Genomic DNA, 25752 nt, shown 5'->3' with positions numbered 1-25752 from the left:
ACTTCTACAATAGAATATATTTGATAGAGGTAAAACGATAAAACGTCGATTACAAAACTTTACCAGAATACAGTGTTGCCACGGCTCTCGGTACATTATAGTTCCACCCGACAACCATGTTCCTTACAGGATTGTAAATTATTTTTTTTTAAACATTGTACAAGTACTACACTACTACTTGGTACGGTACAAGCGTCAAGCACGATATGGAAATTGGAATTTATGATCACACTTTTGAGTTGCGGTGGTTATTGGTAGTAAATTGGATCTAGTTGGTACTTTTGGGGTAAAAAGTAAACAATTCCTACTAAGTTTTTTTTTAATAACCAATTAAATTAATAGACACTAATATTTTTTATGCGTTTGAACTTGGAAGTTAAATTTTTATAGCTTAGATTTGAAAATTTTATGTCATGTTTTTCATAAATAGTTTCATACTAGAACCAAAAAATGAACAAACATATTTTATTTTATGGATATTTAAAGTTTAAATTTAGACAAAATCGCATGTTTTAACAATTTTAATTATTTTTTTTATAATTTAAAAATATTATTTGTGGAGATATATATGCATATTATGAACTTAGGTATATGCAATAAAGTTTTTAAAAATGTAGATTAATTTTTAGATATTCTTATACTTTTATATTAAGGAGTGATATTGACTTAATCAAGTTAATAAGGATAATATAATATGGTATAAAAATATGATATACTATGTTTTCAGAAAAAATTTAATTAACTTAGTGATATAAGCTGACAAACACTCTGAATCATATTTCATTTGTTATAATGATTTATCTTTGAATTTAAATTTAAAATATTTTTTACAGTGACACACTTAACACCTACATTACAGCAATACATAGTGATACCCACTTGACCACCTTTTATATTTATAATTAATTACACCTTTGTATGAATAGATACATACAATACTTGAACAAAATGTTTTTCAACACAAATATTTAAATATGTGATCCATTAATAATTGATATATATTTTGACAGAATCTTTAGTACATATAATATTTTAGTTCAATAATTTATCACACAAATATTAAATATTTTGACAATAAGAATTCTCAATGCTATACAAAAATAATGCTCCAATAAGGACAAGAAGCATTACCAATCATTTATAGAAAATATTTAACGAACATTTGATTAGTTTAATTTAATAGGTATTAAAAACAAAATATTTAGCTTTAGTTTTATTTTAATTAAATGTTAGGTAAAAGTAATTAAAAAAGGTTAGTATAACTGTTATTTATTTATTTTCAGTTTGAGCTTGTTGTAATTTCATCTCTAGTACTTCAGTAACAACATTTTGTAGCTTTTGTTTTTCTAAACCAATCTGTTGGATGCCTTCCATTCGTTCAACAAGGAAGTTGACACGTCTTTTGAAGTATTGAATTGCATCTTCAATCTCAAGCTTTAAAAAATATCCAGCACCTATGCACACAGTCACATGCTCGGGATTGGCTAATTGTCCAGCGGCGTACATGGACTTGGTCAAAGGAATCATCATAGATGTACCTGATGCTCGTCCTTTGGCACTCTCCAGCGCCTCTTGTGAACTAATGTACCTTTTCTGTGCCATCTTCAAGGATTGTAACGAATCTTGTATTAAACTCACTTCTTTGTATACCTGTTCCTTCATTTTTGCAAGTTGCTGCACGTTCAAATTTTTCAGATCAATCATTTTACCTGCCATGGCTTAAGAGGGTAAGACTTGGAGACGAATTTACAATTATTAAACGATTAAATTACTTAAACTGTCAGTAGGTACTCGCTATTTAGTAGACAGACAGTAGACACTAGTCTATAATCATTAATCAGTATTCAGTATTCACTATTTAGTACTCAGGTAGTCAGGTCCAGGCGTCAGGCGTCAGAATTGATCATTTCTGTGTTATCAACAAACATGTGCAGACTAGAGTTGATAAGCCAGTGCATGCAGAATTACACAAAACAAAAATTTTTAACATGCAGTTTAAAAATTACCATATTACTTTGATTTTGTTATCTGTATATTCTGTATTCTATTAAATATTAGATTTATTTAGGTAATATTAGATCATGTATTTTTTGACGGTGAAAAGTGGATATTGAACAAAATACATTGTACTTCAATAATGATCAATAATTTTATTCTTAGTTGTTAATAATTTTACTTGTAAGTTTTAAATGTTTAAATAACTAAACTTTTCTGCTGTTAATTAATTGTAATTTTAAAAAACAAGACTTGTTACCTTTATACATTTTTTTATAGGTAAGTAAGATTAAAAAATAACGAAAATGGCATTGCGAGTGGCTGTTGCCCGTTTACATATAAAAACAGTTGCTGGAAGACCGTTTTTATTACGTATAAACAATCCATTTAATCGTATGAAACATTTCAATAATGAGTCGCCACTAGCTAAACACGCTAGAAAACGTACAAGCACAGCACGTTTAATAGGTGGTGGTGTGGCCATTGGTGTTGTAATTGGAGCAGCATATTCATATTTCTCAGATTCAGAGCGAAAACTACCCGGTTCTATAGTAAATACTCCAAAACAAATACCAATCTTGAAGACATTGCCTCCTGAATTGAAGGTCACCCGAAAAGTATGACCATTACCCTTAATTTTTATGGCATTTAAATTTATTATATTTATAATTTGTATTTTCAGGTGCGACACAATAATGATGAACATGCTGATTTAATTTTGTTTCAATATCCAACTTGTCCATTTTGTTGTAAGGTGCGAGCGTTTCTTGATTATGTTAAGGTGCCATATGATATCATTGAAGTAGACCCTATGCTCAAACAGCAAATAAGCTGGTCTGATTATAAAAAAGTTCCCATTCTATTAGTAAAATCAAGTAATGGTTATCAACCACTTACTGATAGCACAATGATTGTATCTGCTCTTGCTACTTATTTAAAAGATAAAACATTCAGCATTGAAGATATTGCAAATTTTTATCCATCAATATCTTTCGTTGATGTCGATGGAAAGAGAAAGACAGACATTATGAACAAATATTTTATTATGAATGAAGACGAATCTGAAAAATCAAAACGTTCAAATTTTGAGTAAGTTCTATTATTAAGAAATGATCTATTAAACATAATATGAAAAATTCTTTTAGAAATGAAAGAAAATGGAGAAAATGGACTGATGAAACTTTGGTCCATGCACTCTCACCAAATGCTTACCGTACTCTGTCAGAAGCTATAGATTCTTTTAAATGGTTTTCAATAGTTGGTGAATGGGAAAAAAATTTCCCCTTTTGGGAAACCATTTTTATGGTATATGGTGGAGCCTTTATGATGTGGATAATTAGTAAAAAATTGAAGAAAAAGTAATTTTTTTTTAATTATTACATTATTTAATATAATTAACAACTATATTATATTTGATGTTTTAATAGATACATGCTAAAAGATGATGTACGCCAATCGTTATATGAAGAATGTAATACATGGGTAAAAGCAGTAGAACAAAATGGAGGAACTTTTATGGGTGGTAATAAACCAAACTTAGCTGATCTAGCTGTGTATGGTACTCTTTCAAGTATTGAAGGTTGTATGGCTTTCAAAGATGTACAGGAAAATACTAAAATTAATGTGTGGTTTAGTAATATGAAAAAAGTTATACTATAATATTGTTCCTAATGTTGTCATTTATTAAAAATGATAAATAGAATGAAAATGGGTCAGTGATTTATTTTAACAAAATGAGTTGTTTATTTAATTTTCACTAAAATTATTTATTGGTTATTATATCCTACTTAACTTTCCAATTCAAACATATTAATCAATCATATAAGATCTAGCATTTTAGGTCCTGCGTTACTTAATGAATGCTTTTAATTTTTGATGTTCCTACTGTTTGTTATTTATATATTAAACTACAAATAAGTATTTGAATGGGAAATGAACATATTTTTTATGAAACTGTTTTTATCTATTCTGTGATGGTGCAACATTGTTATCATCACTGATTAAAGGAAAACTATTACTTCAAGCTAGATTTGACATTTATGTTAATGATAAAATTATAAGTGACGATATGAATCAATAAATCTACAAGTTATGATTAAATTTTCAACTAATATCGCACATACTTATGATCAGTTACTGCATACATATTTACAAGATGCACTATATTATATTTTTAGAAAACATAAATTCCATAATCTGCTATTAAGAGATCACTGCTGCCATTTACTCAGGGTTAGTATTCATTTCAGTTAAAATTGATGTACATGTATAAAAATCTTAATAATGTTGTCTAAAACTTATAATACCTTATTATGATATACTTGTAAATATTTAAAAATAGTTTTTTACACGTGTTTTAGTAAATTTTTAATCTGTTGTTAATTTTTTGACATTAAAAATTCATACGAGTGGTGATAGGTTGAACAAGATCAGTACCAAATCCCCTTAATTCATTAAACTAAGTTTTATGTTTGAGCAAAATTTTATTTTATGCTAAAAATATTAAAAATAGTTTGATGCTTATATAATTTTTATTATGTTAATGTTTTATAAAGATATATTACTTGGTATAGCAAAAAAAGTTTAAAAAAATATTAAACAGTGTTGTCTGTATTAAAAATTATTAAAATCTGAAATTGATTTTTGATTTATTAAATAAATTTCAATTTACTAGTTTAATGTTATTATATTAATAAAAGATATACTAAAATGTATTTATTTGATTTTCTTTACATAAAAAAAAAATCAATGTTTAGAAATGTCTATATTTGTTTTAACTATATACAACTCAATTTATTAAAAATATTGAGTATTAATTATACAATATTATATGGATTATAATCATTGTGCAATAAATTTTGTAAAGTTGAACTTGTTAAAAACTCAATGATAAACTTTAAACAGTCAAATTTTATTTTTAAAATGGTCAAAATTACAAGTTTTTTACAGCTTTACTTTTTTTTTTTAATTGTTCCCTTTATTCTTTTAGCATTGATTGATTGTTGTTTTCTATAGCTTCTTATGTATTTTTTGTATTCTTTTTTTCTTAGCCAAGTTGGATGTTTAACTTTTTTAGAAGTTTCCTTTAAAGATTCTGTAGTTTTGTCCACTTTGGATTTTTCTTCCTTTTCTTGTTGAATTTTTTCAGCTTCTTCATTTTTAGCTTTGACTATAAAAAAGATTAAAGAGTTATTTTATATTAATGTAATATTAATTAAACATTTTAAATATTTAGCTATAGAATTAATCAATTATACAATTGTGAAACAATATATAAATATAGACGTTACCAGTATATTACTAATAATTATTTCAAGTTGATTACTTATTTAAATGTTAAGATATTGGCCGATGGTAATTAAAATATTATTTAATTTTTAATAGTCTATATGCAAAACTTTAATTTAGTGCATTGTCAATTCATAAACTTTTAAATCAATTATTATAATAGTATTGATAACATGGCGTGTTTAATATTAATCTAAAACAGTAATAAGGTGTAAATGGCAAACATTGTAACTCATTAACATATTTTAACTCAAACACAGTTATGGTTAACAGATTCTTGTAGTCGATTTGAAATAAAAAAAATTACATCCAAATAATTAAGCCTATTATATTATGAATCAGAAGGTATTAAGTGCCTCCACAAACTCAGTAAATACATTTTATACTTTTTCCATTAAATAACAATATGTTAAACAAATGATTATGTTTTAAAATACAAATGTACCACATTGATTTATGAGAATTATCTATTAACATGAAATACCTTATCATACCTAACAATTAACGATTATGTATTTTGATATGAAAATAAAATTAATATCCATTATGCTTATATTTCTACAGAGACAATTATTATTATGACTTTAAAGATGTAATATGACATGAAAAATGGAAATACTGTAGTTTATACATTACTGTACTGTAAAACTGAACAACATAAATATTAGGATGATTTCTACTATCAAATGCCCAGTTCACCTTCACCAGATTATTTCTTTGTACACAACAAATACACTTTAAGCCATAAGCGACTTAATAAAAGAAAAATAAGTTACCTAAACAGACATGTTCAATTTCACCGCCTTCCTTGACTTCTATTTCTCCGGCGTTCACCAGCATATTCTTCAATCTGTCTAATTCCTTCACGCCATACCTGATTCGCTTGATAGCCCTCATCTTCCGGCGCCACTTACTTCTTATACTTTTGGCCATTGTAAGCAGGTCGACAACAGATAAGTTATAATAGTAGAAAACAAGTAATAACTGACCACGGATTCGGAATTGCGATTTCGTAGTGGCACAATCGTAGTGCGCACTAAACAATACACGAAAGCACGTGAGTAAAAGAATAACAAGTGCTTATCAATTATGCACCGTGGTATCAATTTTATCAATATTAGTTTGACGGAGCCAGGTAACTGTGGTTAAGGTTAGAGTTATTTAAACATTTAGATAATAAATTATATTCCACTTATTACTTAACAAGAGTCGTCTGAAATTGTTCTGATGAACTTTCGTAATTGAAGTTGTGTTTTACAACAACTGTTTTCCAAACCATTATCAGGCAACTTGGATACTTGGTCATCTGTACCAATCACAGATATATAATACAACTAGATAGCCGACTACAAACTAATATTGAAGTCCAGTAAATGGCCGACTTTTCTTATCAAAGAGCCCCTTGTTTACATTATGATTTTTGATAATAAAGAATCAATGATTATTGTTATAAATTATAATGTTATGTACTTGTACTTTTGCCATGACAAAGTAGTATTTTACCATTTTAATTTGTCGTTATTTATGTTAAATATTAATATGAAAATTAAAATAATAGAAAAAGTTTAGAATATATTAATTCCAATGAAAAACCTTTTATTTATTTTTACAATTAATATTTAATACCTAATAAAATTTGAAACAACTAGTTAGGTAACATAAAAAATGAAACTTTGGTAGATAATTAAAACATAGGAACATTACAAATTATTATATATAAGTATAACAAATTAAAACTACTAATATTAAAATAGAAACTTAGTACATGGACATTTTACATAATTATATATAAGTAAGTATAAAATTATTTATACAAACTGAAACAACATACTAATGAAAACTCGTTATTAAATAACATAGTAATAATATAAATTTAAACATTTTAAAACTTAAAGATTGTTGTAACAAAATAAAAGAACCCTTTTATTGGTTCATAAAAAGTATCTGTTTGGTCAATTTTTGTCTGTCACTAACTTCATTCAAAATTTCAGTGGAAAACATTTTTCCAAATGAATGGAGCCTTATACTTAAATATTGCTTGACTAATAGTGAAATTAATATAATTTTGTGGGGTCTATCAAGCAATGACCCATTGCATGATAAATTTGCAAAAATATTCTTATCTAAGCAAAACTTTTTGTTACAATAATAGATTACCTTAAGGTCTAAATTTTGAATATTTAAGTGTTTCAAATTTTCAGTTAAAATTAAAAAATACATTTCTGCTTCATTTATAATTTTAAATGCACATTTAGAAGCAAATATAAGACCTCCATTATTTCTTAAATTAGTAAATTGTTTATATTTTTCTGTACAGCTGTAGTTATGTTCAACAAATGGTTCAATAAGCGATTCAATGCATGAAGTACATTCTAACAATTTTGCAATTTTTTTCACTGCATATCCACAAATGTAGTACAAGATATTTTCTTTGCAATCTTTATAGTTAGAATTAGTGTTATTCAGTAATTTTGATCGATTTATAATGTCTTTATTTATGTTTTCATTATCATAACTGGGATCATAACTATCGGTTAAAGTATATTTTTTTTTGGAAGGCCATGTAAATGAAAATAATGACAGAGTAATGTCTTCATCAAATGTATTACAGTTGCTATTATTGGAGCATTTAATAGAATTTTTCAATAATATCTGCTTCATTGCTGTCTTAAATTGCATTACATTTGGATTGTTATTTGCTCCGAATCGTTGACGAAAACGACCAAAAAGTATTTCTATATGATCTTGAGAGAAACTGTATGTAAGAATATATTTAAAATTTAGGTTTTCTGTAAATATAATTTTTGATACTTCAAACATTGATTTCACTGCTGCTGTAAATCCTATAATAAATGTTTTTTTGTTTGTCATGTAGAGCAATTGATTTTTATATTTTAAAGTTGATAAATAATTTATTAGTGGGATGATTTTGTCTTGTAAAATGCCTATATTTGATCTAAAAATAGGCGTTTTGTAACCTTTGGAAAAGGGACTTCTTGAATTTAAAAAGTCAAATATTTGGTCTATTACTCTACAGTACTTAATTGTAGCTTCGCTGTTTTTAAATTGTTCAAAGTTGTTATCTAATAAAAACTGTAGAGCATTGGCTGTCGATGAACTTAATAATTGAGCAGCAATTTTAACCTTCATTTTATTTTTTTTCCATCCAATGTGTACACCAGTTAACTTGTTTGCAAACTTTAAACCCAACTCGGTTTGCAATCGATGCAAGTTTTCAAAATAATTAAACTTAATTAAACCACTAGGTGACTCAAGTACCAATGTGTTCCCTAATGTGTTCCGAGCTAATTTTAGCATGTGACAAGCGTCAGGTATAATGAAAATTTGTGAGTTATCTACAGGGTGCTTAATCCATGGCTTACAATTCTCAATGTTGTTACCCAATTCGCAACCTAATATTTTAAATGTTGAGAAATTGGTAACTGCTCCATCAAATGTTACCCCCCATACGCGCAAACCAGAGTTATGAGCTAAAGTCAGTACAGCTTTGACTAACTGAGCTTGACACATAGCATTGAGTTTATTCTGGAAAACATAACCCACCGGTATTTTCCATTTTCCTGTTAGACCGACAAGCATAAACACTAATGCTTCAGTAGCAGCGGTTTCTGACCCTTCAATATTAAGCTGTCCCCCAAAATCACAATAACCTATAAACTGATGTGCTTTTTTGTCCCAGATTACTTGTTTTTTTATGGACATTGCATCCAAAACTAAATTGCAATCTCTGTTTTCAAGTTTTAAGGTTTTCAAAGCTTCAAAAACTTCAATGAAAAATCCGGGCTCCCCATTAACTGTTGATGTCCAAGTTCTTAAAGCAGTCTCATTAGGGAGTTTGAATATTGATCTATAATGTATTACACAATAATAGTTAAAAAATAATTATAAAAATTAAAAATAATCAATAGAAAACGTATAATTGGTGTTGGAAATTTGTAATTACCAACATGTTTTGATAATATAAATAATTTTATTCATAAAATATAATAATAGCAGATAATTATTATTGTATATTGTAAATCATAAATTGTCATAGTTAAGTATATTATTATTTTAATTTACAAACAATATATTTAAACATTGGCTATAATTTCACAAAAGCAATTATTATTCTATTAATATCTAAAACAAAAAAATATTTTTAAAGTATTGGAATAGTTTTATAGTATTCTAATACTTCATTAAGAATACTATTTTTATTATGTATTCGAATACATATTCGGAATACTATTTTTCATGAATATTCGAGTATTTATTCCAAATACTTTTAAAAAGTATTTTACCCAAGACTGTTTCTTACTTAGATATTAGTAGGTACTAACCGACAAAATTTATATGCCTTAGGCGAATAGTAATGAAGTGTAAGAGCAAATTTTTTAATTTCATCGCTATATCTACATCCGGTAGGCTTTCTTTTCTTATTAGTCAATTCATTTTTCAAAATTTCGAGTTGAATGCCTTCAAATTCATTTTCTATAAGATCACATGGATCATTTTCAATCAACCCTTTTTTTTTTAATTCTTCCAATACATCGTTAAGAGTTTTTATTTTAGTTTTTAGTCTTCTTACTTTTTGTTGCAGGATTTTAACTTTGCTCTTAATTAATGTTTTACGAGGTGTAGCTGGACTTTTGTTTGTAGGTCTTCCTCTTTTTGGCAGCGTGTAAGATGACCGAGAAGGGCTAATATTATTTTCAGTTTCAACTAAGCCATAAGTAAGTTTTCTTTTCGGTCGCTTACAGGTTGCGACTTCAGACTTTTCCACTATATGGGCGTCTTCATGCTGCACATCTATAGAATTTTCTTCCAATAACATTGCTGAATCAACTAGTTGTATATTAGTATCTATAGCATGTGAGGACGTAGGGTTTTCATTTGATGCAATTCTTATGCCATCATTAATTTTTTTCTGTTGTTCTTTTAGCAATAAAAATTGTAGGAACAGCGTCGTTTTTTAATAAAATGTGATTTCGACCTCCCACAATAGTTTTGAAATCATTTTTAGTGAAATGGTCACTACAGACACGACTATGTTGTGTTTGTACACCATACTTTAATTTTATAGATTTTAACCATAATTTTTTTAGATCATCGTCTTTTGGAAATCTATTTAAAACAAAACATTAAATAAATTATATGAAACATAATTTATAGGTAATTTTAACCTTGTGATTTTAAATAATTACTTACGAAAAGAAATGAATACCACTTTCAGTTATTTTTTTATTGGGACAGTTTCCAACAAAACATCTGTGCACCATCTTAAATTAATCTTAATAAAGAAATTAATTAAAAGAAAATGAATTGTAATATTACAATTTACAATTTACAGTAATGCGTTAATCTTAATACGTTATTACAATTTTATCAACAAGAACTATGTAAACAATGGGCCCTTTGATAAGAAAAGTCGGCCATTTTCCCAACTTCAATATTTGATATTGCTGCTATAGGAAGTCGGCTATCTAGTGTTATTATATATCTGTGGTACCAATTGACGTGACGGGCAAATGGGAAATTATTATTTGTTTTATACTTTTACAGCGTCAATAAAGTTATTTAATAGATTAATTATTGTTACATTTTTGTCACTTTTTTGCAGTCAAATTAAAAAATAGTAATGACTTACAACACATATCATATTTAAACCAAAGATCTATTGTATTTTGTAAATAATAAGTTTTAATTAGTATATTCTGATCTTCGTGGCTGTAAATTGTATTTTGTATTTATCGTGAAAAAAAACTTATATTGATTAATCGATTTAAATTCAATTATTCAGTTCACATAAGCCGCGCTTTATACGTACACAAGGATGTCAGTGGGATTAACAGTAAAGTTAAGATTTGTTAAATTTATTTTCGAATACATGTTTTGCTCTTAAATTATATTGTACTAATACATGATCTAATAGATTTGTTAGAACTAAGTTTCGAAAATTCAAAGTCATAATAGTTATAACCTGAGTGAGTTGAATGCACCACTTAAAAATCAAATGAATTATTTTGTTTTTTAATTTTCTTAAAAAGTTTGATGTCACATCACACAGTAAAGTTGGTAGCATGCTTCTGTTAACTGTTACTGATAGACAGATAGACGTGTCTACACGCGTTTATGACGCGAACTGGTTGAGTGATAACTCATTAATAACGAGTTACCTATGTTATCAAATATCAACTAACAAATTGAAATTTGAAATAGAAAGTAAATAATAAATGTTAAGCTTATTGAATCATCTAGATCTTTAATTCTAAATAATATTTAAGTCAATATTGTAGACACTCGTGTTCTATTAGGAATTAATCGGAGAACTTCAAGTGATGGCGGTATGCAAATATATAATACTTATATTTATCTAGTTAACTGGACTTTTACTATGTAAATTTGATTTGTCTTTAACAGCCCCAAAAAGGTAAAACCGGCACTAAAGGCCAAAAACAAATATTTGAAGAGAATGAGGCCACATTGAAGTTTTATAGAAATATGATTGGAGCAGTAAGCGCTATATACATTATAGTCCAATTGGCTTTTGGAAATGTTTTTTCTCTTACAAACATTGTAAGTAAAATATTATTTTTTTATAGTTAATAATTTAATAAAATGAGGGTAAACATTTGTTTTTCATAAAGATCAAAGACTTTTTATAAAAATTTAAAGTATAATAAGTTCCTACAATTAGAATTAATGCATAATAATAATTTTTTTAAAGTATTTCATTAATATTTCCAATAAATAAATATTGAATTATTTTGATTTTTGTGAATCCATTATTGTTTAATAAATATTTTTTCTTAAATTTTTATTTTTGCAGTTTTTATATGCTCTTGTTGTAGCATCACACGGTGGTAGCTATAAATTCATGGCATATATGTCAGCTGCTAAATTTACTGAAAATGGTCAGTTATTAGATGCTGGTACAGATCTCAACATGGAAGGAGGTTTAGCCGAGTAATTATATAGTATTTTTGTTACGATCAAATTATATGGACATTTTTTATTTTAATCTATATTATTTAATTTATGTAATGTATTTTTATTTTAGGTATACAAAGGATTTGATTATATTGACATCAGGATGTCAATTATTATCACTTATTTCTAATTACTTTTGGCTTCTGTGGCTCCTAGTAAGTTAAACAATTTAATTGTGTAGGATTGTATATATATTATTTCATTAATTACATTTTAAAGGCACCTGGTCAAGCATTCTGGATATTATGGAAAAACTTTTTAGGACCTTATTTTATGCAGAAAGCACCAGAAGATAATTCACCAGAAATAAACGAGAAAAAACAAAAGAAATTGGAAAGGAGAAAAAAACGGCAGCAAAATGTACGCTTTTAATGATTTTGATTAGTAAACTGAGCTTAATTATTATTATTTTAAATTAAATTATATTTTTGTTATACTTTTGAAAAATTTTTTGTATGTATATATATACTTAATATAACATTTTACAATCATATTTATAAATTAAATTAAATTTGTATTTTTTTTTAAATAATATGTTCATATTTGTAATTATTAACACCTATAGTCAATTATTGTGCTTTTAAAGAATATACTAAAGTATGTTATGTATTGATAATATATAAAAAAATTTATAGTAGAATGTATAAAATGTTGAGTCACACCAATTAATTTTACTTATTATTTACTTTTTGCAATTAACATAAAAGCATAGGTCTATGCATAAAGCTCATAATACCAAAATTAGGTAGTAACCTATCAGAAAAATCTATGGTATACAGCTTCTTTTTATGTTTAGAATTTATTAAAACCTCATATATCTGTGATTACAACACTTTAAATACTTAACACAAATATTTATTATAAAACAAAATAGGTATAATTATAGGCTTGTGTTTACTTTAGTAAGTAGTGTTTATATAATATTTTTTTTGGCTTTTTATTTTAAAACTATTAGACATTTTTAAATTTAATGTACTTTTAATATACATATTAATATAGAGTTATACAAGTTGCACACATCGTTTTTGAGAGAGCGGTCATGGCAGATTAACATTAAATTTAAAATACAGTGAGAAATAAAATAAAATTATGTTATTATAATTTAATAATCATAACATTATTTTATAAAAATTAAAAAATTGATCAATTGGTTTCTTAATATACAATTATTACAATTACCTAATTCAACAATTTTTAATAATCATTAATACTAGCCAATAGCCACTATATAATATGTGTATAGTGTATATGCTAAATTGTATACAGATTTTTAACTAGGTATCTATCAAGTTGCACACATTAAATTATTCTAATTTTATAAAATTTGTTTTAAAAAAATAATCTAAAATTGACTATAGTTATTTAGGTAGGTAATTTATTAAAATTATGAAATGGGCAATTTGATTTGAGGCATGTGAGCTAGAGCCCATGGGCACACCCTGCATGTCTATTAAGTATAACAGATTTTAGTGATAAATTGCATAGAATTTAATCTTTATAACGACCTTTTTTTTGTTAATAAAATCGCATGTAAGCTGAAAATTCAAAATGTGTCGTAGTTCTTCAACTCATCCGCATCGTATCGTTTATTGTATCTTCATAATTAGTGAAACACGATTGCGGACGTTTTACCTTTTTCGCAATACGAATAATACGATTGCGGACTTTATGAAACTATGACAAAAGATTATTTTATACTCAAAAAATGACACGATTCCTGATGAAATTAGTGAAACGTGAAATGTTATCAAGTTGTGCCTTGTGCGACGCAGATAACCAAGCTCAACGATTATCAATTTGATGATAGGTTTATTGTTCGGATGTCTAGTAAGCATCATTTATATTACAGAGCTATTTAAGTAACTTTGTTAGTAACCTTGTTTGCTGTTATTTATACCTATTTAGTAATGTTTGATTTTTTGTACATAGTTCTTAGCACATAACATATGCTCGCTGGAAAATGCACAGATGGATTTCTTGTTTGATATCGTTAAAATATTTACACTGCAATCTTTATTTGTACATAATTATTTTATAATCTCATAATACTATACGATTCATACGTACATAAATACAGTAGATGCCGCTTATAAGACTCACGGATATAAGGTTCAGTCGCTTATTAGACTCAAAGTCGTATGGAACGGTCCGGACGTTTCCAAATACATTAAAAAAATCTGTTTTAAGACTCAAATTTCGTAAAATAAATAGTAGAAAATAAACTGGTTTGATTATAATTTAGAAATAAATTGGTTTTGAAAAATGAAATATTATTCATGTTGATTATTTCTAGTTTCTGTTGGTACCTTATAACGTATAATAATTTTTATCGCGGATAAAAGTTCACATTTATCGCAACGATAATTATAACGATTATAATTTTAGTTTTTTTTATCGGGATTATTAAATTTATTCAATAATAAAGTATGTAATATGTGTTAATGTATTAAAATCAAAGCAAAATATGTAGTAAAATAACATTTATAAATACGTAATTAATTTTTTTTTTCCACTTCGCCTATAAGATTCATTCGGTTATAAGACTCACTTTGTGCTGGTCCCAAAGTGAGTCTTATAAGCGGCGTCTACTGTATATTTACGAACTACAAGTTTAGTACCTATACAGTATATAAGAAGAGGTGCTCTATCAGCTATTCCAACTTGACTTACAGAAATGGAACATCTTGAGGTAACTATTTGAAGACAACAGTGGAATAGGACTCAGCGTTTTCAAAACTTTTTCTCTGCCAGGCTTTTTAGATATAGTAAAAATTATTGTGGACCCCCTAAATAAAAATTAAAAACGATAATAAATAATAATAGGTACTAATTTTATTGCATAATTTTCTGAACTAAATGTAGGTACATATTCATATGATAAAAAATTGAATTAATAAAAAAACGGATAAATAGATAGGTATATCATTTGCATAATAAATAACTAGTGTATTCAATGTGATTGATGGTGTTCATGGTGTTGTATTTTCAATTAATGTTTGCGGACCATCAGAGTCCGTGCCCCGTCGGTCACAGTTTGGGAAACGCTGTGATAGGTAATCCAACTGTTGTCTAATAATAATAATTGTAATAGTAATAAAATTAATCAATCATTAAACTTGTCACACGTAAATCGTAATGCTTAATTGCAGAGTGCACTAACAAGTAACAATAATATTAGGCCGGAGAGAGGGTAGGGCAGGTGGGGCCCGAGCCTTCAGGCGGGCCCGTTGTCTGGGGCGTATTTAGGCACAGTCGCACAGGCCCTATAGACCCGGGAGGTCAATTTTGCTAACTTTTTGAGTAGAAAAATTATTTTTATACAAATTATATGTTATATAATTTAGAATTACAAGTTAAGCCGTAAACATTCGCGTCCGATCGCTCAAAATTAAATAGCTACTATATTATCATTTATCACATACGCAACACAGTACGAAACAGTACACACAAAGATAACAAAAAAACATACGCGCATTCAATGCGAGTTCGATCTGTGTAATCGTCTAATCGGTTAGACTACTGTATTAGTGTTATGTATATCTTAGTATTCTTAGTCAAATATGAAATAACTATAAGTAAAGGGGCCCGGAATTGATCAGCCCCGGGGCCCACAAATGTTCTCGCCGGCTCTGATTCTAGTAAAAATCTTATGAACGTTTAACGATACGTGCATAATAATTTTCAAATCACAATGGTTTAGACAAATTTTGAAGTAAAAACATTAAAAATACTTTTTACAGTATTTCCAATGTTTTCAATTACTGATTACAAGAACAGGAACAGCTTACGAGGAACGTAGTATTTAATTAGTAAGTTTCTATTTTATGGTTATTCATTTTCGAATTATATACGATACTAAAACAATCAATTTTATCAAAAACTTACTGCGTAGGTACCTAAATATTTCCAAATGTTCATAATTTTTTTTCTTGTTTATCACGATTATTTTGTTTATCAAATTAATTAACCCGAACTAGATAAACTTTGGTAACAAAAACGATCTCCAAAGATCTTGAATATTAAAATATTTTTTTTTCCTTAAAAACTGATGCTTAATACAACTTTTTTAAGTTGGGCCCGGATTTAATTGGCAATTCTTTAAAATATCCCAAACAATGCTTTGGATCGAAATAATCATGGTTAGTTAAGTACAGGAAATAAGTAACATTGATAAAAAATAAAATGTAGTACCTACTGCAGTTTTAAATTTTATTTTATTTTAAAAAGAAGATATTTCTTCGCGAAGACGTTATACCCGCATTTGTTGTCTTCATCTTAAACGTATAGTTTCAGCTGTTTCAGTTTTGTGTTGTTGGTTTAAACTTTAAATAATGGGGTGAATTGACATATTATCAAACTTAAAAGTAACTGGTAAGAACATTAAATATGTTCTCTATTGTAAGAAGTCAATGAGAGACTATAGGAATAAATTAAGTATAAGTACATACAAATAATTGCTCTTTTATCATTACGTTGTCATTTGTCTTTATAAATTATTAGCCATTGATCAATTCGATCATAATACCGCCTAGTAAATATTTTTACCTTTGAAGCATTGTCATAAATGATTAAGAAATAAATAATAATATTGATTCTTATATGAAATCAGAAACTCCTCTATTGGGTGTCACTTAGTCATTCTTAAGTTATCCTCTTCATTTTTCTTGACAATGTTTAATGATCATAATTTCTGATAACATCGGTACTGCTAAAACAATAAAACACACATTATTATTAGAAATCGTTTTATGACTTTCACTCTTAAACTTAAAAATTAAAAATGTTGTTAATACAACAGTTTTTATTAATAATATAATTAAAATAAGATTATATGAGACATGAATCATAATTTATAGCCATAAACTCATAGTTAATAGGTAATAAACTAATAAGTAATAACTAATATTACGTATGTTATAAGTTATTATGGATAACTGAAATATTTTAAGGAATAGGAGGTGCCTATAGTGTACATATTATATTGAATACAGGTTCTCAAAAATAAACAAATAAAAATAAAATAACAAATTTATTATGTAATTATTGTGATAATATAGGTATAATATTATAATTGGATAAATTTATGACTTGACAAATAATAATAATATGTACTCGTGCTATCTATACCAAGGTATCTACTATTGTATTAATCTAGTGTTGTAAACATCATTCTTTTAGTTAAATTAATTATTAGATCCAGTGATGCAACTAAATTGAAACAACAAAAATAATAAAATGTTTAATGTATAATATACATTATACAGCAATATTGGTTCTGAGATATTATTGTAGTAAAATTATGACAATATACCTAATACCTATATAACTAAATCTAATTAGTAGTTACTGTGGTCTCTCATCTGTATAACAGTGATTATTCTTGTAAATTCTCTACTGCCTACAAATTATGTAGGTACTTACTTTAAATATATTTCGTAAGATTATGAAATAGTTAGGTAATTAAAAAATTTCAATTATACTAAAGTCGTAATCTTGCACGTAGTATTAAAAATAAATAAACAGTTAATTTCTTATTTTTTCCTATAAATATATTAAATCTAAACCACCTAAGTTATACTAAGAAAATAAAATAATGTAACGAATAATTTATATATTACTTATATGTCATTATGTCATTATTTTATCTACAGTACAGGACAAGTTTGATTCGACGAAGAAAAGAAAATTAGAATTTTCTCTTTGAAAATATTTCATTACATATATAGGTAATAGGTATAATATTTACTTTATTATAATAGTAATATGTTTTTTATTAATATTATTTTATAGTTTTACCTAAGCTTTAAAAATTAATTCGATTTTATTTCTTTTTGTGATATAAAATAAATAATTTTAATTTGATATTTAAAAGATGGACACAGGTGCTATACGGTACCGAATAGGTGTCGAGTGGATTACTTTTATGAAAATATTAAATTTAATTGTGTACAAAAAACGATTCTGAGTGGAGACGGTCGATCAGCTAATATCACTAAATATAATTCATGTTATTGTTTTATTAGGTGAAGAAATTTATTTGGCATTCATGCAATATAATATAATCTATCTCATGATTTTAAATATAGGTAATATGAGATCTACCGTGTACTATGTAACTTATCAAATTAATGGTTATGATCAATTTATAAAATTTAACTTTGCAAAAATCTATAAAACGAATTACTAATTGTTACATGGTCATTTAATTGAAGCCTGGTATAAATCAATATATAAATTTGACGATATTTTTAACGATTTAATACAGGATATTCGTAAAATGTACGGTTAGATTTAAAAAATTAAAATTGCAGTGCTATATAAAAATCTTAAATTAATAATGTTATACAATTATACTATACCTACCCATTTTATTTTAGAGCATTTTAATGGCTTGACAAGCAATTTCAAAATAATTCGTATATTTTGTATTAAGTAATAATAGTTTTGTATAGTTTGTAAAATAAAATATTATATAGGTAGATCACATTAAAGTAGATGATTGTCGTGCGGTATATCGCATATTGCACGAATGCCATTTATTTTATTATCTATAATACAGTAATACAATAGGTTGAATTAATTTTCGATAAAAATATTATAGTTGAAAACATTATTGTGTCAAAAAATATATAATAATGTACATAACATTTTATATATCCTCGTGAATAATAAATATTTTTATTCAAAGATTAAATGTGTACAGTTTTATCCAAATTTTAAATTAAAATTTAAAAAAATAAATAAATAGTGTCTATGTATTTTAAATATTTTTACCTTTCTCCATAACTTATGTTGAATCTTTTATTGTATTTTCAAGCTTTTTGACCTTGTTGAAAATTTTTATCAACATTTATAGAAATAAAATTTAAAATATCTATAAATAATACAAAAAGAGAGAAAATATTTAAAAAGTCTCACCATGCACAAAAAATGATCATATAAACATTTGATAAAAGTTTCAAATACTTACGGCTATTCATTTTTGATTTATAGTATAAGTTTTAGGTATACTTTGTGTAAGTTACATATTTAATTTTGTTAAACTAAATTTGCGTAGAAATTCCCATTTTTATTTCAATTTTTTATTTTTCCTGGTTATTTAAAAAAATACTGGGAATTTTTAATTTTGACCTCTTTAAAAAATAAGCTAGATTATGTTATCAGAAACCATCTTAAATTTGTAAATCTATAGATTTTTTCTTCTACTTATCGTGTATATATACATATGGTATTTGGTATTATGTTTTTATGGTCTTATTCATAAAAAAATTTTAGCTACGACACTAAAATATATAATATTTTTATCATTTCGAATCATTTAAATAAATGTATATATCTATTATATACATCAAATAAAAAATTATATCTATATGCGTTTTTGAGCTGTAATAAAAAAATTATTGTTCGAATAAGAATAATAAGATATATTAATTAACATTATTAAATATTAGGTAGGTACATACCTATTTAAAATTGTCCATGACTTAATTTGAATAATATCTCATATTATTGTTACTTAAGTTCATTCGCTTTTATAAAAATATTATTCGATAAATTGGTAGAATGTTATCCGTGGTTGGATTTCGAAATTATATTACCATAAATGCCTCTAGCTATAGTGTCTGTATAGGAGCTTTTCCACAGTATATTATAGTTATTAACCAGTACCTATCCAATGTAAATCAAATAAAATAATTTGTTGGCGTAGAATTTTTATTTGGTCAAGGTAAATGCATCTTTTTAATTTCGTTATTAGTTATTACATTTTTTCTCATTAATGTAATCTCTTTACTTATCAGTTATTGCATTTTTCTTAAAACCTGTTGAGCGTATTTATTATATCTTATAGTTCTTAAACGCCAAATTTTGAAGAGATTTATGTTTAATAAAGTATATATAGGTAAGTATATTGAGTATTTAAAATGCAAAAAAAGCTATTATTCTTGTGGTGAAATTTCAAATTTTAACTTAATGTCTTTTAGTCTAGAGCGTAGAACTAATATTTTAATAAACTTTTAGGTAGTAGCCATATTAGTATATAAATATGTTAATGTCAAATACTCGTATATGTATATATTATGTAGTTTGAGTATAACGAGTTAATATTATTAGTATAAATCAGCTGGTACCTATCTATACAAAATAATATATTATTAATTGATATACAGGTACATATTATCAAATTATGATTTATGACAATATGATACATCATAATCATAATATATATGTAACAATTTTGTTTGTTTAATACACACTGTATTATACCTAAGGGCATAGGCTATATTAGGGTCATAACTCGTAACTCGTTTAGTTATAAAGTATATATATTTTTAGTTACGTTACCTACCTAATAAAATATAGTATGATTTGCTTATATTTTTTTATAATACTTAAATACTTCCGGCTGTATGATATGTGTACAACAGAGTAACCTAAAAATGTGCTGTGTAAAATCTTAAGTGTTATATTTTTCTCTTTGTACCCTTTTTTTAGAGTTAATTTTTACAAACATTGTAATTTTTATACAATTTACAATTGTCAACAAAAGGTATTTTTGATATTATGTAAGAATGTAGCCAATGTAGGATTAGTAGTATAAGCATGTAACATGGGAAATTATTTTTAAGCGAAAAGAGGAATTAGTGATAGAAGATAGAAAATTATGACTATCGGTTGGTTAAAAATATTGATTTTTATGTAGCCGATAAATGATGGTCGATAGGTAGATTACTATGTACCTACTACCTAGTATCTAGTATAATGTAACTCCGTAAATCTTAAGTACATCTATGTTTATAAAAAAAAGTTAAAAAGCTTATAAATATCTTGTAGCTTTATTAATATGCCTACATGATTATTTCAATTCACATAACAAAAACAAACTGTCATAGAATTCGATGCATATGTTCAATTAAAAAAATTATTAAACTAGCTGAATAACCCGGATTCGCTTTTATGCAATTTTTAATGATAAAAATATTATATTGCAGGTATGGAATTTGCTTATAGATTATTGTATTTATTATTACAGTAGAATCTCGATTATCAGTCTTTCGATTAACCGTTTTTCTCGGTTTACCGTCAGGTGCCACACTTGCACGGACTACTTGGGTGTTGCAAAAAATCTTATTGTCTTGTGTATGAGTAGGTTTATCCAAAACTTTCCGGCAATATATACTAGGTAAGCGCTAGGTACATATGTATATTTAAATTTAAAAAAAATAATAATAATATACCAATAAGTAATAGTACCTAATTACATGAATATGCATATCATAATTATTAAAAAAATAATAAATAATATGTACGAGTATGTATGTTTAAAAAAATGTTTTTTGCTCACTTAATTGTCTTTTCGATTATTCGTCAAAGCTCTGATCCCGAGACTGACAGTTAATCGAGATTCTACGTATTATCAAATAGATCATTTAAAAATAAATGTTTTTAGATACTCTATAAAAAAAATTTTAGGTTTCAGGATCAGGATATCGTTATAACATATTATTAAGTTATAGTAATTTAAAAACACCAATATTTAATTTGATAAATAATAAATTTCTTGTAAATTATAGAATATTAAAACTCTGGACCTATTAATCATATAAACCGGTATAACAACTTATCTGTAATATATTTATGATAGGTACCTACAGTTATCATCAATTACCATTAGACAGCTGTTATCAATACCAATTTTTGACAACCAATGGTAACTTTATGTAAATAAAAAATTTATTTTTCATGAGCCTGCGACAATTCTCTGTACATAAGTCTCTCTTAAAAATGTGAATTTTATAAAATTCTCTCTTTGTGTACTTATTCATGATAAAACGAAATTCTTACTACTTTTTTCACTTTTTTGTATGTGATCATATGCATCATATTCAGGGTAAATTATGACATTCACCTCTAATTTTTTTTTTTTTATAACAAATTAACAATTTATTAATACTTATTAAATATTAATTTTGTTAATTTATAGCTTAGTACAGTAGTTCTTAGGACGTACGTAAGTACTTTTAAATTGTATATTATTAAAATAAGTGTAAATACTGAATATAATCACTAATTTTTATAATGGAATAGTAGTGGTACTTATTATTGTCATTAAAAAATTGTGTTGTTTGTGGTATACTCTTTTTTAACAAAATAGATTTTATAATTTTTGTTGAATTCAGCGGCTTAATAGAATTGTGCCAATTATTTTAATAAAAAGTGAACTATTTTCAAATAATTTTTAAAGTTTTGATCTTATTTTTTACTTTTTGCATCAACATTATACTTTTTATTAATCAATTTGTAATTTGTATTATTATTATTGTGTTGGTTATAAACAAAAGTTTCATAAATATACCAAATATTTTTATGGAAACGTGAGTAAATTTTTAAGGTTAAAATATTAAAACAAAACAAAAATATTAAATAAAATTATAAGAAATATTTTAAAAATTTACCAAATGTGTCTTGTCTTCTACAGTATAATTAATTTAATATAGAGTAACCATTGCAATTCGACTTAACCTAATCTAACCCTGTGATACTAATAATTTATGCCCATTCTATTCGAGAGCATATGCAGTTTCAGTACCTACCTATTTGGTGCTTAGTCTGGGTACTACTGAGGATAATATGATTTTTTTTTATATTAGTATAAGCGAGCAAAAATCCGTTTTTTCCAAACACAAAAGTTGCCAAATTTGGTATTCTTTAGTTACGATAAACCTTGTGCGTGGCTATACCAATGTTCACGAACTTCTCTTATGAAATATGTATATAGTCATATACTCATATGACTATATATGTTCCCATTTAATATATTGTAATTGTAATTGCTAAAGGGCTGAACAACATTTTACCGTACAAGAGTGATTGGGTTATAAATGTATAACTTTAAACCGCTGGCTAACAAAATTATGTACCTACGCGTAAAAATTCTTCTACTGACTACTACACTTATCTCCATTAGAATAGTTGAATACAATTTGGAAGCTTTCATTATTTATGTAATCTATTTTATATGTACAATATACCAGTTGTATCATGTACTAGCTAATACATACAACCTGGCCAATATTTCATTAAAAGTTAAAACACACTTAAAACGATCTCACATAATGCATTATGTAACTATATGTTTGTGAACTCCATCCGTTAATAATCGTTTACTATTAATCTGTTATTATACACGTATTTCAGTTTTCAGCAATATTCAAAACCGGTTACATTACATTTTGTAAATGAATACGAACTACGAGTACAAACTTATTGGATTTTGAATTTTTGTATTCACTTATACATTTGTTTATACTATATAATATGAAACCGTATTAAATTAATCAAGTGTTAATCCATAATACTTTGTATTAATATAGTGTATTGAAATATTATTGTATTTTTCATAATTTAAGTAGGCTTAAAAAAAAAAAACAAAATTATTTTAATTTAATGGTTCAATAAAATTTAATGGACCAGTCATGGCAGGGTCACTAAATCATGTTCAAGAGACTATTAGATCACTGTTAATTTATTGAATGTTTAGTCATTGTTCACGAAACTCAGCATTTATGTAAGTTGTTTTATTTTCGATTATAACTACCTATAAATTAATCAAATATAATATTCAAATTTATCACTATAGTAGATATTTACCTGTTTCCTAATTATTGTTTTTATTTTTTTGAGAGGTAAACTAATATTATTTTACTAATAATTACTATAATTTTATAAGGAGGATGCTGGGGTGAGAAGTATTATAATTAATTTATAAGCATAAAACTGCATAAATTAGCAAACCCAAAATAATTTATTAATTAATATAAATATCTATTATTGATTAATCAATTTCTACTAGGTCACTGTTATACAGGTGAAGTCACCAAATTTTTATTCCTAGCTGTGAATTATTGTTTATGGTGATATGCGCAATAATATTGCAAATATAAATATTCATGGTTTTTGATTTACGTCTAGACAGTAAACACAAAATATTTTATTATGCTAATATTTGATTTTACGTCCTTGGCCTGAAGCAGTTATGTAATACTAAATATATTATAATAATTGTAAAAATCAAGAGTTAGGTTATCAAAATAATAGTAATAATAAGGATAATTCACTTACAATATATGTACTTTTATTTAAAATAAAAATTAACTTAAAATAATAAATAATTAAGTATCTATATGCATAACAAAAAATTATAATTTATTTTGTAATAACTGTTATAATGTTTAATGACTTAATATTATATTCTTCTTTTTCTTGTGTCATAGTGGTTTTTAGACATACGCGAATCTAGCCCGGGATAACGGAGGGGGGGCGAATATTAAAAATAACTTAATTATGTGTAAGTTTTACTATAAAATGGAAAAAGCAAAAAAAAAAGATTATCAACTAGCTTACGGGAGGGGGACGTTGCTGAATCCGCCACTGCCTCTAGACTTGAGAGTCTAGAGTCTAGACCATTTAGTCGTACAATTAATCCTCCAATTTCATTCTCCTTGTCAGTTGTTCTTTCTTTCCAGTCTGAACTTCCATTTAAAAATTCTACGCCTCTTTTTATCAGGTCTTCCTATCTTAAAAGGGGTCATCCAAAAGATTTTTTCCCTTCTGGATTCTCTGCCATTATCGTGTATAGTAGTGGGTTATTGAGTTCTGACTAGCCCACTATAATCTCCTATTCTATATCGTATTTAATATATTTGGTTTCTGAAAGAGTTAGATAATTATGCGATAACATATTATAGAATATTTTTAACTTAAGATCACGGTTTCATCGATAAAAATAAAAAAGAATAAATAAATAAATAAATTATTGGTAATACAAAACAAATCACAGATAAACATTACTTTGAAATATTGAATACAAAACGTGTTCGGAAATATTATTGAACTTATAATATTTAAACCAATGATCATCTCGTTATAAAATATTGATGTAACGAAGATAATGGGCATTTTTTAATAATTACTATGGCTGAATTTCAAAAATAAAAAACCATTTATAGTGAGAGCGGTATCCGCTATATTTCCGTAAATACGCCACTTGATTGACATGTTCAATAATTATATAAATGATGATTATTAATAATAATTTATTATTATAGTACAATAAATTTATTCTGATTCAATTTTAACGACATTTTTCAGGTAGGTATTCTAATCCTACATCAAATGAAATCTTTGTCATATTATTGTAATGCATGTCTTAAGTTATATGTACAATATCTCTTTTTGTAACCTTGTAAAAGTACAATGTAAAAAATTAGTTAAGAAATAATGAAGAAAATGGGCGAAAGGTGTTTTAAACCGTAATAGTCGATACACGGTTTTTAATGTATAAGTTTGATGTTTTTAATAATAATAGTTCTTAGTTAATTATTCGATAAATGTGATCCGGTTTGAAATTAGACAAAGACAAGTGTTGAAATATTTGATAGTATAATTTAGCTGTTTGATGCATATATTTTACTTCCA

General features: G+C 26.1%; 4 protein-coding genes and 1 pseudogene across 5 annotated transcripts; 2 read left to right on the top strand and 3 right to left on the bottom strand.

Moving 5' to 3' along the window:
* Positions 1–1208: 1208 nt before the first annotated feature.
* LOC112595488 (prefoldin subunit 5) lies at positions 1209–1909 on the bottom strand. The gene has a single exon (XM_025340726.1). It carries the CDS (start codon positions 1714–1716, stop codon positions 1270–1272), a length of 447 nt encoding a protein of 148 aa, XP_025196511.1. The 5' UTR covers positions 1717–1909; the 3' UTR covers positions 1209–1269.
* A 150-nt stretch (positions 1910–2059) lies between these two features.
* On the top strand, positions 2060–3676 carry LOC112595487 (prostaglandin E synthase 2). Of its 2 annotated transcripts, XM_025340723.1 has the most exons (5): positions 2060–2178; positions 2275–2612; positions 2678–3084; positions 3141–3353; positions 3423–3654. In XM_025340723.1, exons 2-5 carry the CDS (start codon positions 2301–2303, stop codon positions 3652–3654), a joined length of 1164 nt encoding a protein of 387 aa, XP_025196508.1. In that variant the 5' UTR covers positions 2060–2178; positions 2275–2300. The 2 variants fall into 2 exon arrangements, with proteins under 2 accessions (XP_025196508.1, XP_025196510.1); XM_025340725.1 differs by lacking the exon at positions 2060–2178 and having other exon boundaries at positions 2301–2612; positions 3423–3676.
* A 1265-nt stretch (positions 3677–4941) lies between these two features.
* On the bottom strand, positions 4942–6358 carry LOC112595471 (protein LLP homolog). The gene is made up of 2 exons (XM_025340698.1): positions 6060–6358; positions 4942–5164 (listed from the first exon to the last, which is right to left on the bottom strand). The coding sequence occupies exons 1-2, from the start codon at positions 6214–6216 to the stop codon at positions 4947–4949; spliced, it is 375 nt and encodes a 124-aa protein (XP_025196483.1). The 5' UTR covers positions 6217–6358; the 3' UTR covers positions 4942–4946.
* A 3033-nt stretch (positions 6359–9391) lies between these two features.
* Positions 9392–10681, bottom strand: LOC112595470 (annotated as a pseudogene).
* Positions 10682–11049: 368 nt separating this feature from the next.
* On the top strand, positions 11050–12690 carry LOC112595469 (transmembrane protein 208). The gene is made up of 5 exons (XM_025340697.1): positions 11050–11630; positions 11707–11862; positions 12116–12252; positions 12347–12431; positions 12496–12690. The coding sequence occupies exons 1-5, from the start codon at positions 11625–11627 to the stop codon at positions 12646–12648; spliced, it is 537 nt and encodes a 178-aa protein (XP_025196482.1). The 5' UTR covers positions 11050–11624; the 3' UTR covers positions 12649–12690.
* Positions 12691–25752: the final 13062 nt, after the last annotated feature.

The sequence above is a fragment of the Melanaphis sacchari genome, unplaced genomic scaffold (assembly GCF_002803265.2).
Source record: "Melanaphis sacchari strain LSU unplaced genomic scaffold, SCAv2.0 Contig27_pilon_pilon, whole genome shotgun sequence".
Classification (NCBI taxonomy): domain Eukaryota; kingdom Metazoa; phylum Arthropoda; class Insecta; order Hemiptera; family Aphididae; genus Melanaphis; species Melanaphis sacchari.
The sequence above is the reverse complement of the archived record's forward strand: the minus strand, read 5'-3'. Positions and strand labels throughout refer to the sequence as shown.